Below are 16786 nucleotides of genomic sequence, written 5' to 3'. Positions count from 1 at the left end.
GGCCCTTTTAGGAGCAACATTGGGCCTCTAGGGAGCTTGAGGGGGCATTGAAGAGGTGAGATGAAGGCACAAAGGGCCAGAGAGCTCATGTAAAGAAAAAGGGAATGGAGAGCGCTCAAGAAGGTATGGGCTTGGGAAGTGGAGGAAGAGCGAGACCCCTTCAGGGACAGGACGGAGGTGAATGCAGGGACCCTCTGCTGGGGAAGAGAGAAGAAAGCAATGGAGAGGATGCTGGGAAGGGGCCACTCTTGGGAAGTGGAGGAAGACAGCACACAGGCATGGAAAATGAGCTAAAGATGAAGTAGGAGAACAGGGGAGCATAGAAAGGGGCTGAGAAGACTGGAAGGGAAACGGGGGCAAAGGTTGGAAAGCAAGGATGGACAGAAGCAGAGCAGCACAGGAGAGGCAGAGGTGAGCGCAGACACAGTAGGCCCTGAGGAGCATGGCTGGGAAATGAGGAAGATACAGGCATGGAAGGTGAGGGAGGGACAAAAGTGGAGTTAAAAAAAAAGAAGAGGTGATGGACGGGCTGGAATGGGAAGTGATGGAAGGCACAGAAATGCGAGGTGATGAGGGTCCAGTGTGAGAGCTGGTGACAACATAGTAAGAGTCAAGATAAAAGGTGATGATGGAAGCTTGGAGATGCCAGGACACCATGGGAGTCAAGACAGGCAGTGATGGCAGGGACAGGTCTGGGAGGCAAACGAGGTACAAAGATGGGAGGTGATGGAGGTGACAAAGCGGAAGGTGAGAGAGGTACAGAGATGGAGGTGGTGGGGGTCCCCTATGGACAGGGATGGCAAGGCACAGGGAAGGGAAGTGATGAGTGGGCTAAAACAGTGGGTGATGGGCCTCTGGGATGGGAGGTGACAGGAGGTCTGAGAATGTGAAATGAAGGAGGGCCTGAGATGGGAAGTGAGGGGGTCTGGCACGGAAATGAGGTGAAATGGGAAGACGGCTGGACACGGAGATGATGGAGATGGCACAGACTAGAAGTTGTGGGGTGCACTGACAGGAAGTGATGGGCCACAGAGACCCAGGGGTACAGAGATGGCAGGTGGCAGGTACACAGGTAGAAATATGACGCAGAGAACCTCAGGGCTGAAGCTATGAAGTGATGAGGGGGCTGAGACGGGAGGTGATACCGGGGCTGAAACAAGAAGTGATAGAAGGTTGGAAATGGAAGATGATGTGGTCTGAGAGGGAAGGTGAAGGAGGTTTTGAGGTGGAAGGTTATGAGGGGCTGAGACAAGAGGTGACAGTAAGTAAAATGCTAGAGGACTGACACCACAAGTGATTTGGTGACAGGGAGATTGGGATGAAGGTGAGGGAGAAATTGAGATGAGGGGTGGTGAGGAGGTTGGGCTGGGAAATTACAGGAAGCCTGAGTTGAAAGGTGATGGGGAGCCCGGGATGGGGGCTTGGAAGCTCCAAGCAATAGGGCTGCAGAGGTGAGAGATGCTGGGGGTCAGAGTTGAAGGCCCCGCAGAGATTAAGGGGCATGCAAAGGAGAAAGGAGGCTGGGAGAGGGCTGGGACGGTGGAGGGAGCTGCCTGTTTGGGAGGTGATGGAAAGACAGGAGCAGGAAGAAGGAAGAAGGGAAGGTTGCTGGAGGGCCAGAGGTGAAAGAAGAAGAGATGGGACATGTCAGGCAGCGGGGACAGAAGGGAAGAGGGGAGCACCCCTGCAGGGGTGGGAGGCACAGAGATGCTAGACCAGCCGGGAAGGTAGGGAGAGGCAGAGGTGGAGGTAAGTGGCAGAGATGAAGGAGATGAGGAAGGTGAGTAAGAGACACGGGGCAGAGGGGAGCTGGACAGAGGATGACAGGACGGAATGGGGAGGTGATGGGAGCGGAAACAGGAAGGTGATGACAACCCTGAGATGGGGAGAAGGAGGTGAAGGAGAGGCAAGAAACGAGTGATGGAGGCAGACTGCCGAGGACGGTGAAGGAAGGGGCTGCGGGAGAAGCGAGGGTGGGGCTGAGAAGACGGGAGCAGGAGATGGCAGGTGAGGGAGCGCGGGCCGCAAAGCCGAGGGGCCGGGCCGGGCGCGCACAAGCCGGGTGCGGCCCGCGGGGCCGGGGCCGCGCGCACGGGAGGCCCGGGACGCGGGGGAGGGGGGGCGCAGGGGGCCGGCTGGCCGCGGCAGCGCCACTTACCGTGCCCGCCGCGGGTGAGGAAGGGCATGCGGTTGATGGCGATGGGCACGGTGCCGTGCTTGCTGTGGAAGTGGTGGACGTGGTGGGTGGTGCTGAGGCTGGAGGAGACCCGGGCCCCCTCGGCCGCCCCCAGCAGCAGCAGCAGCAGCAGCAGGAGCAACGGCGGCGGCGGCGGCGGCGGCGGCGGCGGCGGCAGCAGAGGTGGCGGCGGCGGCGTCAGGGGCCCGGCCAGGGCGGGGGGGCGGCGCGGGCACCCCCCCTGCCCGCTCCCCCCGGGGGGCATTTCGGCGGCCGCCTCACAGCCCCATGGCCGGGGGCGGGGACGCGGGGCGGCGCGGCCCCGCGAAGCCCCCCTCCGGCTCCGAGCCCCGGGAGGGGGGTAGGGGGTGAAGAGAAGGAAAACCAAGAGCCCAAGCCTCGGTCCGGAGCCAACGAAATCAACCGGATCCCGCCGGGGAATCCGAGGTCCGCGCAGCGGCAACGCCAAGATCCAGGACGCCTGGGTCCATCCCAAGGAGCTAAGGGTCCGCCCGCATCTCGGCGGGGTCGGAGCGGCGCAGGGGGCCGTCAGAAACCCGGGGGAGCGCCCGGGGGAGGGGGCATGGTGCCGGGCGGAGAGGCAGGGGAGGCGCGGGGGCCAGGCAGGGATGGCAGAGCGGGGGGAAATCCTGCGGAAAAACCGAGCCGGGGGAGGAGGGGGCCCGGTGGGGAGACGCGGGAGACCGACGGAGACCAGGGCCGGCCGCGCCGCCGCTGCCGCTGCCGCCCGACGGAGGCCCGGGGAGAGGAGGGAGCGGCCGAGGGGGGGGCGCCGGGGGGGAGGAGAAGGGAGGAGGGAAGCAAATCCGGGTGAGGGAGGAATGAAGGCAGGAGAGGAGAGGAGAGGAGAGGAGAGGAGAGGAGAGGAGAGGAGAGGAGAGGAGGGGAGAGGAGGGGAGGGGAGCGGGGCTGAGCAGAGGAGAGGCGCGAGCCTGCGAGATTCCGGCGGAGAGATGGAGGCAGCGGAGTGTTGCTGCAGAGGCTGAGGGCTGGAAGGGAGAGGGAGGGAGGGAGCTGGGGAGGGAGGAGAGGCGAGCAGTGGAGAGGGGAGGGGAGACGGAGCGCGGGAGGGGGGTGCAGGGCGGAGGGACCCGAGCGGCTCCCGAGCTGCGGGCGGCGCTGGGCAGCTCTGCCGCGCGGCACCTGGCTAGCCCGCTCTGCGCTCGCCTCTCCTCGGCGCGCGCCCGCCCCTCCCCCGCGCCCGGGCGCGCGCGCTCCCCGCCCCCCGCCCCCCGCGCGGGAGAAGGGGCCCTGCTGAATAATTGAACGCGACCGAGGCGAGCGAGGGAGGCGAGCTCTCTTCCTCCACCTTCCCTTCCCCCGCACCTGGACGCACCCCAGTAGTGCTCTCGGGTCCGGCGCGCAGGGATGTGGCCGCGGCCACCTCTGCACGCACCCCTCGGAACACACGTGCACGCTAGGATGTGGACGGGTATGGAGCCACCCACGTGCCCACACAGGCGCCAGGGAGCGCGCAGGCACACGTCGGCTCAGACACATACATGCACACATGTGCTCACAGGCACTGGCACACGGACTCACATGCAGCTCGGAGAAGGGGCACGGGGTGTGAACATGCACAGAGGCACATGAGCGTGCACACATACATGTTTGGCCACAGGGGATGAACAGCCAACATACACACAGCCACCTCCTCCCAGCTCACCCTCCAAAAACAATGACCCAGAGCCTCAAAGGTACCCAAGAGTGAGTCACGTCACACACACACACACACACAGTCTTCTCACCACCTACCCAAAAGGGTGCTCCCCTACCCCCTGCACACCCCTGAACTTCTCCAATCCTCCCTCTCTCCACTCCCCCTGCCCCTCCCCCAGCCTCAACCTCTCCCTCCTCGGAGTTTCCAGGACACCTGTCCACTGAGTGTCCCATGTAGGACAAAACCCTTCCTGGGTCACTTATGTTCAGCCGAGAAAGCCCTTCTAGGTGCCCCTTCACTGAGATCTGTCTCTCTCCCACCCCCACCCCCCTACCCCCACCCCCAGCAGAGTTTTGGAGACCCCCTGGGAAGCACCTGTCATAGCCCAAGAGATAAGTGCAGAGAGGCTCACTTGCCTTCATCTGGATGTGACCTCCGCACCCACATCAATCTGGGTTCCGTTAGGACCAGGAAAGAGATGTGTGGGGGGAGCCAGAGGGTAGAAAAAGGATAGGAAGGGAGGTGGAGATGGAACTGGAAGGAGCCAAAGAAACAGTATAGTAGGGTGGGGAGGAGAGGTGGTGAAGAAAGGCCAAAAGGAAGGGCAAAAGGAAGGCGGAGGTGACATGAGAAAGGGGAGGGAGTGTGGGGCACCCAGGCAGGAGAGGGCCCACTCCTGCCTATTGATTCCAAATTCCATCTTGGAGCAAAACCTGTTACCAAGAGCTGCACATGTGCTGCAGGCCACTCTCAAATGCAGTCAGGACCACCTCCCCACCCCCATTGGCCCCAGGCCCTTCATAAGAGAAAGCTACAAGGTGCTACAGGGCTCTGGGAGAGAGGAGAGAGGGCAGCCTGCAAAGCCCCCCACCCCCCACCCCCACTCCACCCCACCCAAGCCTTGTCCTCCTGCCCCTCTGTCCCGTTCTTAGCTGCCCCTGGCTCTGGAATAGAGACTGACACAGCTCTGGGCAGGCAGAAAATGTACGGTCCCAGAGGGAGGGAGGGAGGAGCTGGTGGCTGTGAGAGAAGAGGAAGGGAAACTGCCTAGAGGGCAATCAATATTAGTGAGTGGGAAGTGGAGAGAGTTGCAGAGGGTGGCACTGGGGAGTGAGGAGGGGAGACAGAAGGTACAAAAAGAGAGAGAGGTGTGTGAGAGTTAATAGAAGCTGCAGAGAGGGACAGAGCAAGTGGATGAGAAACAGGGTAAGACATGGTGAAGAACTGCTGCCTGGGGGGGGGGGGGGGCTCTGGAAGACAGGACCCACCCCCCCACTCCATAGCAGGCCTGATGGGAGTGCCTGGGTCCTGAACCCAAGTGCCATGGCAGGGAGTTCCCTTCCTCTCTCTTTCTCTCTCTCTCTCTCTCTCTATTTCTCTTTCTTGGCAGAGATGGGTTCCCTCCTGTGATCTCTCTTGCCTTCCCAGTGCAGACTACAGAGCTGTAAAGGCACACAGAGGTTCTTCACACCCCATGTCATAGATGGAGAAACTGAGTCCACAAATTGGGAATGAAGGTCAGACCTCTCCCTATCCCAGTCTCTCCCCCACAAGACAACCCCAACCCTCCTCCCTGTCTTCTTCGTGACCAGCGGCCTTCTCAGAGCCTTCACACTCAGGGGCAGAGTGAACTGAACAGGCCTCTTGGCCAGGTTCCTGCTTGATCTTGTGCCTCGCCAGGGCCTCGATGAGATCAGCCAGAGAGAGGCAGCATGAACACGAAACAGCCAAGCGTGGAGAACTAGGAGGCACGACTCCCAGAGAAGAGGGAATTAGGGTTTGGGAAGCAATGGCAGAACCCCCAACCCCAGGGTTCCTGCCTGCCCTTCACTGGCGGAGATCTCAGAAGGTCCCCCAGGGCTGGTATTTGGAGAAGCAGCAGGAAGAATCCCAACAGCTGCCAGGCTGCACCCACCTTGTCTTTACCTGCATGGCTCTGCTCAGGCTCGGCCACCAGACACACAGACCAGTGCTCGGGGATGATGATTCTTGCCAAGATGTGCTCTGCTCCCCAGCCTCAATTATCCCTGCCTCCCACCTGCCTGGAACCTGGAGAAGCTATTACCACCTCTCTTCCCACCCCTGCTAAAAAAGATGGCGTGACTCCCTTAAACCCCCATCAATCACTATGCCCGCCTCCAGAAGGCTCCAGTGTGTGGGAGTGCAGTAGTGACGATGGGCAGTGGCATTTCTTGACCTTGATCCCTTGCCCTCCAGGCACGAAATGCCCACTAATAGCACCACCAGCACCCGGGACTAAAGGAGCAGCGGGAGGTAACAGAGGCAGGAGCTCCTAGGTCCTAGCTGCACTCTGCCCCCAGCATCCTAGGACTTAGGGCATGGAAACAGCTTTGGTGTCCTCATTATTTAAACAGGATAGTCGGTCTCCATCCCCCTGCCTTCTTTGAGGAACAAATTAAAAGTGCCTTGTGAGCTGCCAAACATGAAACAATCAGCAGGTGTTGCTACTATGAAGCAGTAAAGTGACCACCATCTCCAGATCTCCTGTATACAGAGAGTGAGCTGGAGAGATAGAGGCCCAGCCCTGTCTTTATTCCCCAGCAGCCAGGGTGTCCCTGATCTGGCCACACCTGGGGGCTTCAGAAGGAACAGAGGGCAGCAGATCAGACAGAAAATCCTGGAGACAGGACGGGGATGTGGAGGTACTCAAGGCTGGGCCATGCCTGAGAACCAGGACAACACTGAGGGCGACAGGACATACTTCCAGAGAAGGACATACTTCCAGAGAAGGAAAACCCAACATCTGCCCAAGAGCCCAAGCCCTGAAACAGGTAGGTTTATCCTGTAAGAAAGTCAGGACTCAGGCTCAGATGACTAAGGCTCCAAGGCCTGGCATGGAGGCAAAGGCATCGTGACCTGTTTTTAGCCTAGATCGACTATTAACTACCCCCCAGAAATCCACTGACCCCTCCAGGCCTCAGTTTCCAAGTTTGTAAAATGAAGAAGCTCAGTGCTGCATAATGTGTGTGTGTGTGTGTGTATGTGTGTATCTTTTCCCAGGCCACTGACTTGTCACATCCCTGGTCTCTCAACAGGCCTACCCCTGGGAAGATCATCAGGTGATGCCTGAGAAGGCTGTCCCCTCTCCCAGCCACTGCCCCCCTCAGATAGAAGCTTCCCTGCCCCAGGCTCTAACCAGCTGCTGGGTACCAACCACAAGGGACTAGAAACTGCTATCCACCCTGCCCTCTCTAAGGAGGGGCCTTAAATAATATGCAAGTTGGCAGACAGATGCCCAGGTGAGGAGAAAAACCAGGCAAGGACATTAAGGAGTGTCCTTGTGACTCCAAGAGACAACCTGTAGCTGAGATTCCCTCGGGACAGGGGTGGGAGCCTGCACAGCCAGAGTCTAGGGAAGCCAGCTGGGCCTGGCCTCCAGGGAACCTCCTGAGCCTGCCACCCTGGGAGCGGGCCTACCCAGGTCAGGAAATCAGAGACTTCCACTGCAAGCTTCTGAGGGCACCAGAGGAAAAGGGGTACTGGAGAACACCTGCCCCCACCCACTGTCCCACGCAATAGCATGTATGCATGAGCTACAAATAAAGCATGTAAGACTGTCACCAAAATCTCCCAGGAGGAATGGAGCCTGACACCTTTGGTCATAGGTGAAGGGAGTGGTGTCCAACCAGCTCAGAATGAGGAGGGGAGGCCACCTGGCAACAGATTGCCCCCAAGATTCAGCAGCAGCAATCCTGCACAGGCCCAACAGAAAAGTCTCCAAGAGTGGACAGGCACCCAGCAGTTCCCCTTGGGCTCTCAACAGGAAGGGCTAAGAAGGAAGCAGAATGGCTCTCAGAGACCCTTCCTCCCTCCCTGATGGTCCTTACAGATGGGCCTGGGCCAGAAGCTCCCCGGGCACTCACGGTCGTTGCAGACAGGGCCTCCGTAGGAAGTCATGGTGCAGTCACAGGTGAAGCCATCCCACTGTTGCAAACAGACGCCCTGGTTGGCACAGGACTCTTCGGTGCAGGTGGTGCTGGGGCCTGGAAGAAGCAGGAGGAAGGAACACCCCCCACTCAGTCAAGACCCCTCCCTCCCCAGGAGGTGTGAAAGCCTCAGAGCCAGGCCAGAGGTCCGGCTCTCAGCCCTGCCAGGCCTAAAAGGGCCAAAACCTGACAAGGGAATGGGGGCAAGGGGAAGGAACCTCGGGGACTGCTAGGTTTGGGCTTGACCTGTGATAAGGGGTGGAGGTAAGAGGCAATAGGAAGGGCAAGAGACCCCTCAGCCCCTGCAGCCCTGCCCCGGAGCTATGGGAGCACTTTGGCTGCCCCAGTGCACCTGGGCAGCTGGCCCTCCTGCAGCCTGCAGAATCACACCTAACGCCTCCACCCTACACTCACCATCACAGCCCCTCTCCACCTGCCCGATGCGGTGCAGGGCGTCAGCGATGAGGTCTGGGAGGCGTCCATTGAGGTCCACCGAGGCCAGGCAGCCCTGAAAGCCATCCCGGGAGGCCACCAGCTTGGGCAGGTTGCTGAACATGTTCTTGCTCAGACCACCAATGTACAATTCCCCTGCAAAAGAAGAGAGGTCAAAACCTAGGCTCGCTGGTGTCCCCGTCCCCCTCCTGGGACACCAGCATCTGGTTGACAAATCCTCCCAGCCCGCAGCATCCCCTCCCTCCCAGACTCCAGTTTCTGTTTGGAGATCCCACGACCCACCCCCACCTCTTCCTTCTTCCTTCTCCACTTTGCCATCTGTCTGCTCCCCCACCCCAAGAGAAGCCCAGATGCCCAGGGCGGGGTTGGTGGGGAGGGGTGGGAGCAGCTGGAAGAGCGGGCTCCATGCTCTCTCCCACACATCTGATTCCAGTTCCGGCCTGTAATCAGGGCCTTTCAGAGACATGAGGCCCCATCTGCACCACTCCCACTCCCTTGCTTCTCTGTTCCCACCGCTCCTTCAAGCCTCTCTCAGCCAGCTCAGTGCTCTGACCCTGTCTCCCTCTCCCCCACAACCGGTGCTGGGCCTAGGGACTCTGAGTGACTCCAGGAAGTTCTCCTCAGGGACACCTGATCCCAGGCACTGCTGCCTGGCCATATCACACCCAACTCCCTGGAAGTCTCGGCCAGCCCATAGCAAAGCTTCAGCAAGACAGTCTTGGCCACCAGCTCCTTGCAACACAAGACTAGCTAGCCCAAGCCACCCTGGGGTTTGCCGCCACTATGGATTATCTGTGACACATCGCCCCCTTCCGGGGGCCTGGAGGATTGGCAGCACTCTGCCAGTACCTGACCAGGCTTCCAGCTCCAACTCTGAGTCGGGTTCACTTGGTGACCTAAGGCAAGCTATCTAGCCTCTGAAGCTCCCATTTTCTCCTCTCCAAGGGTGGGTGGGTGAATTCCCTGGTCTCTGAGGACCCTCCCCTAGCCCAGACAGTCTGAATCACACTGACACAAAGGGGTCCCCAGGGGCTGAGGGCTATTCAGAGCCTGTGAAAGAGGTGGCTCATGTTGCCCCAGTGGCCTCGAGAAGCCTCAGGCCTCATCTTCATTTTTGTTCCAAGCCCTGGGCCTGGAGGCTCCTCCTTCTTCCCTGCTCTCTCAGGCACCCATTCTGCGGGCAGGCAAGGACTACTTCCATGGCTACCCAAGAGGCCCGGGGAATGCGTGACTCTGGTATGACACAAAGCCTACAAGGGAAGCCTGAATCCAAGAGTCGCCTGAGCTAGCCTAGCCAGTGCCCAGTGTATATGACAAGGGCAGCAGGCAGGCACCCCACAACTACTACTCCATCGTCCGTTTATCAACTGCTCCCTCCTATCCCATCTGGAGGAGGCACCTGCCAGGGCGCTAGGCTCCCCAATCCCTTTCCAGCCCTCAACCAAGGCAGACTGCTCAAGCTGGGAGGCCAAAAGGCCTTCAGAAGCCCTGGACCACCTACTGCTAGCTCTAGAGTGAGGCCGCTAAGCTCCTCCCACAAGGTATATCCTGTGGCCAGGCTTTACGTGTTGAGGGCAGCCTCCTGGAGAACTGAACCGAAAACATCAGGCTGGACACAGCAGAGAAGGGGAAAGAGGTGGAGACTGTGGGCGGGGGAGGGAGAGGACCACCCAACTGAAAGAGCACACTGGTCAGGGATGGGAGGCAGCTCGCTGAGGCCGAGAGGTGTCTGAGTTAGGGCCAGGCCTCCTCCACAGGCCCCAGGCCCCACCTTTGAGATCGAGGTTTCGGGCGCCATTGGAGTGCTGTGTGACCGTGCGGGAGTCGATCTTGAGAGTGTGCACATTGCCTGGGTCCCTGGACACCACCACGTTGTGCCACTGGTTGTCATTGACCGGTTTGTCTGAGTTCCCCTTCATCAAGGATGGGCCATTCCCCAGGTCAAACACGTAGTGGATGTACCTGCCCCATGGTAGGGAGGAGACACCGGTCAAGACAGGGGCAGTGCTGGGAAGGCAGAGTAAAGAGGAGCTATGGCTTGAGGGGACCCTAGGTACCACAGGATAGAGAGGGAGACCCAGGAGCAGAAGGACCCAGCCCAAGGGCAAGAGGTTGCTGGTGTGAGGTCCGATCATGCGGAGAACATGGGGATGGAGAGCCACAGAGGAGCCGGATCCTGTTACAGACTCAGAAGGGGAGCTGGTGGGGGGAGAGATTCATGGGGACAACAGGGACCTCCAGGGGTGGGACAGAGATGCTCTGGGAGGGGGTCCTCAGACAAGAGAGGCCATAGGGGCAGGGGCCCTGCCTTCTGCCTACAGAGAGGACCTGCCTGAGCCAGGACAGTGAATGAAGAACAGACACAACTGGGAAAATCCTGGTGAGGCAGTAACTGGGGAGTAGCCAGAGTGGAGGAAGGGGGTGCTGCTTTTCCATCTTGGCAGGTGGCTGGGGACTTGAGCCCTGAGCTATGGGTTCAGGGGACTGGATGTCTCAGCCAGCAGCTGGGGGCCAGATTCTGGGCAGCCCAGGAAGGGGAATCCCTTCCTCGCCAGTGGTGCCGCGCCCAGCACCTCACCCCTTGACCAGCTCGATGACAATGAAGTCATTGCCATTGCCCGAGTTGAACAGGAGAAGCCCATCGGGGGCTGTGGTCTTGAACTGGAAGAATAGGTGCATGGAAGCATAAGCTTGGAGCGTGGCGAGAGCCAGGTAGCTGCTGCGACTCTTGAAGGTGACAGGATCGGCCACGATGGCCCGCAGGCCAAAGCGAGCATTGAGCTCGCAGTAGGTGATGTCGCCATCCTTGCACTGGTCCATGTAGGGCTGGCCGTTGAACACCAGCCCGCTCAGGTGCCCGATGAAGTTGGAGGGGACCACAGAGATGAAGCGCCGCTCTGTCATGATGCCTGTTTCAATGTTGTGGAACTCCAGCCGCGTGTGGGCTCCTGCCATCTGTCCTGCTCAGGACCAGAGACAGAGATGAGGCAGGCAGACTGGGGGATCATTTCTGGGGCTGGGCCTTGGGTGCCAGGAGCCTCGGCTCCACATAAGAGCCTCAGTGGTGGTGGGGGAGGGGGGGTTGCTGGCAACAGGGCCCAGGAGGAGCCAGACAACTCAGTGGCCTAGTGCTCACAGCCATCCAGGGCCATGCCACCTGCAAGGAGCTAAAACAGTCCCCCATGGTCAGGGGGGCCCTCCATACTATACCACCCTCAGGGAGAGATTACCACGGTAGCTCACCAGAATGTGGTCCCTAGGAGTGGAGACCCAGGCAGTTGTCACCAAGAACAGGGCCACCCACAGATCGCTAGAAATGTATCCACTCCCTGGTCTCAGACCACTTACCTTCCACGGTGACGTTGTCCACAGACAGCTGCAAGCTCTTGCCACGCCGCACCACCCTCACCGTGTGCCACTCGTTATCATTGAGCTTGTGCCCCGCAAAGAGCGTCTCAGGGCCTTTACCTGTGGCACCAATGGGGGAGTGAGCACGGCCCTCACACGCACTTGCATATGGCTCCGTGGGCCCCCCCAAGCACACAGAGTCTTCCCCCCACCCCCCGCATACACACATGTGCGCCCAGGTCCACACATTCAACCTATGGCACATATTCAGCTGTGCCACACACACACACACACACACACACACACACAAGTACACACACTCATGCTATTTTTACACACCCAGTCATAAATCCAGATAACACTCAGTGCTGCCATTTTGGGCAATTTCCAAGGGCATCATTGGATTAGAATTTGATGAGAATGGTGCCTTCTGAGTTCTGCCCTGAGGCCTTGCACACAGACACCCATACCTACAACCAACATTTTCTTTCCAAGTCTTCTAAGGAACTTCAATGTCAGTGTGTGTAGCCAGCAGTGAAATTCCCAGCATATAGTCATAGACCTATAATTTTCAAAAATACAGAGCATTACCATGCTCCCACTTGTATTGTGTACTCCCAGCTCCGTTGCTGGCGGTGAGACCTTCACATAGACACACAGCTCCCCCATCTACAGAGGGTCCCCATGTGACCTCTCTGTACACAATTGGTCAACTCCACACCCCTGGATGTGCAACCACACACGCAGCACAACCAACATGGCCAGAGAGAGGAACGTTTCTTAGCAATTATGACCATTTATTCAAGATCAGAATTATCTGACCCCAAGTCTAGAACAAAATATCTTTTTCTTTAGGATGATATGAAACTGTGCTGCACTCCCAGATCACCACCCAGACCCCCAGTGCTCAGGCTAGCAGGGACAGGGTTCACCACGCATGGGCACACAGGTACCAAACACATACACAACCACGCTGAGCGTGCACGTGCACACACACACACACACACACACACACACAGCCCCTCGGCCTGTGTCTGCCATGTTCCCAGTGCTCTCTTGCATGACATCAGGGCACACCACGCAGAAACACTCTCCCAAAGACAGAACATTGAGCCCAGCACACCCGGATGCTCAGAAATGTCCACACCTGCTCTCCGTCTCACCCAGCTGAGAGCCTCTCAATGCACCCCCTCTCAATGCACCCCCACATGGCAGAAACTCAGCCCCTGCCTGACACAGGAGCTGTGGAGGGCTGAACTTTGAAGCCCTGACCCTCATCTTCTTCTTTGCGGGCCTCGCCCTCCCCCTTGTGGCCACCTCTGAAGATGCAGTGGAACTTCCCAGCGCCTCTCTGGCTTCTTCTGGCCATAGGGTGGGGGGCTGTCCTGCTGCGGGTGCCACCAAGTCTTTGTCCCCCCCACCAAGTCTTTGCCCCACCTTCTTGGGGACTTGAGATGACAAGGTTTCCTGGCCTTCTCAGAGCTAGTGAGCGTGCTGACCCAGGGCCCTCCACCAGCCCTTCCTGGTTCAGCCTCATTGGTTCTGCCCTCCACAGCCACCCCACCCCCACCGCCCTCATGCCTGCTCCCCCACACCCACTGCCCAATCCCCACACAGGCTAGTGAGGAAGGCTGTCCTCCCCCACTGTCCCTCCCCAGATCCCAATGCCCAGCATCCCAGGACCCTGGGGGCTCTGCAGAAGAAGAGGGAAGCCACTTACTGGGTGCGCAGCCGACGCGCAGGCAGTCTGGGGGGGCCATGGGGCGGGCAGAGGGGGAGGGGAGACAAAAAGGTAGAACAAGGTTTTTTTTTTACATCCTTCATAGGGAGGGGTGTCTGCGGGCGGGGGTTTCCCCCGGGACCACTTTCTGGGGACCACGCGTGCCCAGGTGCCCTCTTCCCTTCCTCAGTTGGATCCATCCCTCCTGCCCCCAAGAGGGCTCCAACCCTCCCCAGAGCTGGGAGGCAGGGCAGTCAGGTGATGGGAAGAGGAGCCCAGGCCTCTTGTGTCTGAGGGAGATGGGCACCTTGGGAATCCCAGTCGTACAGGGGATCATAGTGGGGCTGCAGGCTTGACCCACCCCACATCTCCGCATTTCTGGAAGGGAGATGTCTGGGGAGGGCCAGAAGCCCTGCATCCCCTGCTCTGGGACGACTTCCTGCTCAGAGCCCAAGTTGTGACACATCACTCTCCATGCCCGCCCTGGGCTCTGAGCTAAATGACGGGGTCTGTCCCAGGGCTCCCTTCCGGTGGCCATACACCTCCCAGAGTCCCAGGGGAGTAGCACCACCCCTACAGGAACCTTCCTTCTACCCTTCCTAACATGGAGGATGCAAGGCTGCCACTGGGGACTGCAGTGATCCTTCACCCTAGAGTAGCTAGTATCAATCTGTGCTACGGAGGGGTCAGGGCCTCACAGATGGGGACACTGGGGCCCCAAATTATGATTTCAGAGGACACACAGCAAATCAGGGACAAGCAGGCAAAGTCTCCTGCTCCTGCCCCACCTCTCTGCTCCAGCACTGCTATCCTATGACTCCAGGATCAGCAAGCTCCACGTGGCCAGAAAGCACGCTATCTACACAAAACTGCAGCCCAGGGCCCCAGGGCCTTGGGCTGTCCCCCAGAAGGGACACATTACCCACAACATGTTAGGTGGCCACCCTTACAGAGGGAACAGAACACTAGGGTCCTAGGAAGTTGAGGCTTAGGGCCCTTTGGACACCTGCACCAAGCCATCAGACCCAGATAGCCTAAGGCCTCAGGAAGTCCTACACCCTGGGGCAGAGGAGCTGGATCCTAATCTCATTATGTGGCTGTGGGCAAATCTCTCTTCTCTGAGCCTCAGCCTTCCTTCCTGTGAGCTGAGAACAAGAGACAGGTGTCTAGTGGGGTGGCCCTGGTCTTTCAGGAAAAGGACAGCTTCCAGCAATATCCTGGCATCCTGCGGCTCCTCCCAGGACAGGCTCTGCCCGCACCCCTGCACCCAGGAAGCAAAGGCAGAGGAGGGCATGTGGCATCCCGTGGGCTCCTGAAGGTTCCTGTAGGGGAGGTAAACTGATTCCCCTGTGGCTCTGAGGGCACGGGCCCCTCAGCAGTACGGCTGAGCTCTACACGCGTCGTCAACCACAGCAGAAGAGTGGGGGGGAGCAGCCGGGACCCTAAGCCACAGCCTGGCACCAAGGGAGGGAAGAGAAAGCAGAGGAAGGCCGAGGAACAGGTTCAGGAGGAAGTCAGAAGCACAGTAAGAGGAAGGAGGTAGAAAGAGTGCAGAGAGAGAAGAGGAAGGAAGGGGGAGCCAAGGGAAGACACTACAGGAGGGGTCAGGGGAAGGGTGGGAGGGTGCCAGGCCTGGAGTCAGGTCGCGGGGGCTCTCTTTGGGCCAGCAGAGTCTTCACCAATGAAGGGTCCAAAAAAGAAAAAAGAGGCTGGAAGGGCAGGTGATCCCCTGCTGGGAAAAGCTGTTCTTCCCCTCCCCAGCAGGGGAGCACTGGGAATGGGGGCCCATCTGTCCAGAGAAGAGGTGTCAGCTCCAGGTCCGCCCCCGGCAATGACCCCACTCTCAGAAGCCCCACGCCAGTGGGATTTGGGGACAGCGAGCACCCCATGAAGACTGCAGGAAAGAGCCGGCACCATCCCAGAGGCCAGCAGAAAGCAGGAGTGAGAGCGGGTGCCAACCCTTCCACACATGCACCCGCCCAGAGCCCAGCTCAGGCAGCTTTAGCTAAGTGACCTGTTAGCTAGTCACCTGTGTCTCAGGTTCAGGGAATGAACGGAGGTGAGAGGTCTACGCAGACCTACCAGAGTCCTGGCAGGACGCAGAGACCAGGATGAGGGGATGAGTGTGTGCAGAAACAGATGCACCTGCATGTTAAGGAACCTAGGGTAAAGGACCCAGGCTTCCTGTCGCACACCCCACTCAATCCCCTGCCCAACTCAGACCCTACAGATTGGAGACAGTGAGTCCAAGGCTTCTCTGCAAGGAGCCTCAGGAGCCCACGGACCAAAGGTTCGTCTCAGAGGGAACACTTAAGAGCGGCGGCATGCAGTGCTTGTCCAGAGCACTCCCCCCAGCAGCCCAGCCTATTGGAAGAGCCTGGGAACCACTGTTGGCCCCAGATGGGAACAAGGCACCCTTCCACGGCCTCGGGAATTAACAGGCTTTGGAACATAATGCTTATTCAGCCTGGCTTACAACAAGAACGAGATAAGCTTACTCTGTATGGCCTGAAAGGTCTGCCAGTGGGAATTTCAGAAAGAGTGGACCCAGTGATTAGAATGGTCATGAGAGGAAGGGGCCTGGGACACGGGCCTCTGAGCAGAGATGCAGGAACCAACAGTTAATTCGCATATGAGACAGGTGGGGAGGTGGGGTGCTGGCTGGAGGAGATAGCTTCTAAGGGTAGCTCCAGCTTGGAGATTCTCTAATTATGATACGCCGTTCATGTCAGCCTCACTGATGGCTGGGACTGTGCCCGCCTGGTGGAGGGCCCCAAGGGACGGCCCAGGCTGGGCAATGGCCTGGGAAGCCATACCAAGGGCAAAAGGACCCAGGATCACAGGTTACACTGGAACAGGGTGAAGAATCCAGGGGAGTCCAGTGTTCTCTGGGAACGGAAGTCAACCACCCTGCAGACAGGGTGCTTACGGTATTGCTCAATGTCTGCAGGCATGGTGGAGGCCAAGGGACAGGACAGGAGGCACTGTCCAGCTTCTCTAGCATCCTCTGCCTGGAGGAGGCAGCAGCTCTTGGTTGGTCCTTCCTGGCCCTGCAAATGCCCTGCTTCCTGAAGCTGGCACTGAGTGCCTCCTCCAGGCTATCCCCCCAAGTGGTCATTGGCAGCCTCACTTTCTTCTTTAGGACTCAGCACCAAGCCTGTGTCCTTCCACTGAGCATCTGACAGGTTGCACAGCTGCCCCCCTACTTCCTTCCCTACAGGACAAGACCTTGAGGCCAGAGATCGAGCCTTGCCAGGTTTCCCTCTGTTCCCCAGCAGTAAATCCTGCCCAGAACCAGAGCTTTGGTGCTGTCCCTCACCTGTGAGGCCCCAACAGCCCTGGATAGCAAGCAGGATGGAGAAGCAGGGGCCAGACTGGGTCATGCAATGTGGAAGCAAGCCCCAGGCCTGGCTCTAAGCTTAGGTCTCTACCCTGGTAAGATCTGTCTTTGAGAAGGCTGG

General features: G+C 58.9%; 1 protein-coding gene across 27 annotated transcripts in view; it reads right to left on the bottom strand.

Annotated features, from left to right (window-relative positions):
• NRXN2 (neurexin 2) overlaps positions 1 to 16786 on the bottom strand; it is a 107023-nt gene that overhangs the window by 33735 nt on the left and 56502 nt on the right. For 10 of the 27 annotated variants that reach the window (XM_041723123.1, XM_041723138.1, XM_041723132.1 and 7 more), the window contains 6 exons: positions 13326 to 13352; positions 11606 to 11725; positions 10836 to 11217; positions 10029 to 10219; positions 8219 to 8392; positions 7742 to 7861 (listed from right to left, as the gene is read on the bottom strand). In XM_041723123.1, coding sequence (XP_041579057.1) covers positions 7742 to 7861; positions 8219 to 8392; positions 10029 to 10219; positions 10836 to 11217; positions 11606 to 11725; positions 13326 to 13352 — 1014 coding nt within the window. Of the gene's footprint in view, positions 1 to 2158; positions 2975 to 7741; positions 7862 to 8218; positions 8393 to 10028; positions 10220 to 10835; positions 11218 to 11605; positions 11735 to 13325; positions 13353 to 16786 lie in introns of those variants that run through there. The other 17 variants (XM_041723122.1, XM_041723136.1, XM_041723131.1 and 14 more) reach the window with 5 other exon arrangements.

Source organism: Vulpes lagopus, chromosome 11 (genome assembly GCF_018345385.1).
Source record: "Vulpes lagopus strain Blue_001 chromosome 11, ASM1834538v1, whole genome shotgun sequence".
Lineage (NCBI taxonomy): Eukaryota > Metazoa > Chordata > Mammalia > Carnivora > Canidae > Vulpes > Vulpes lagopus.
This window is presented reverse-complemented; position numbering and strand designations above follow the sequence as displayed.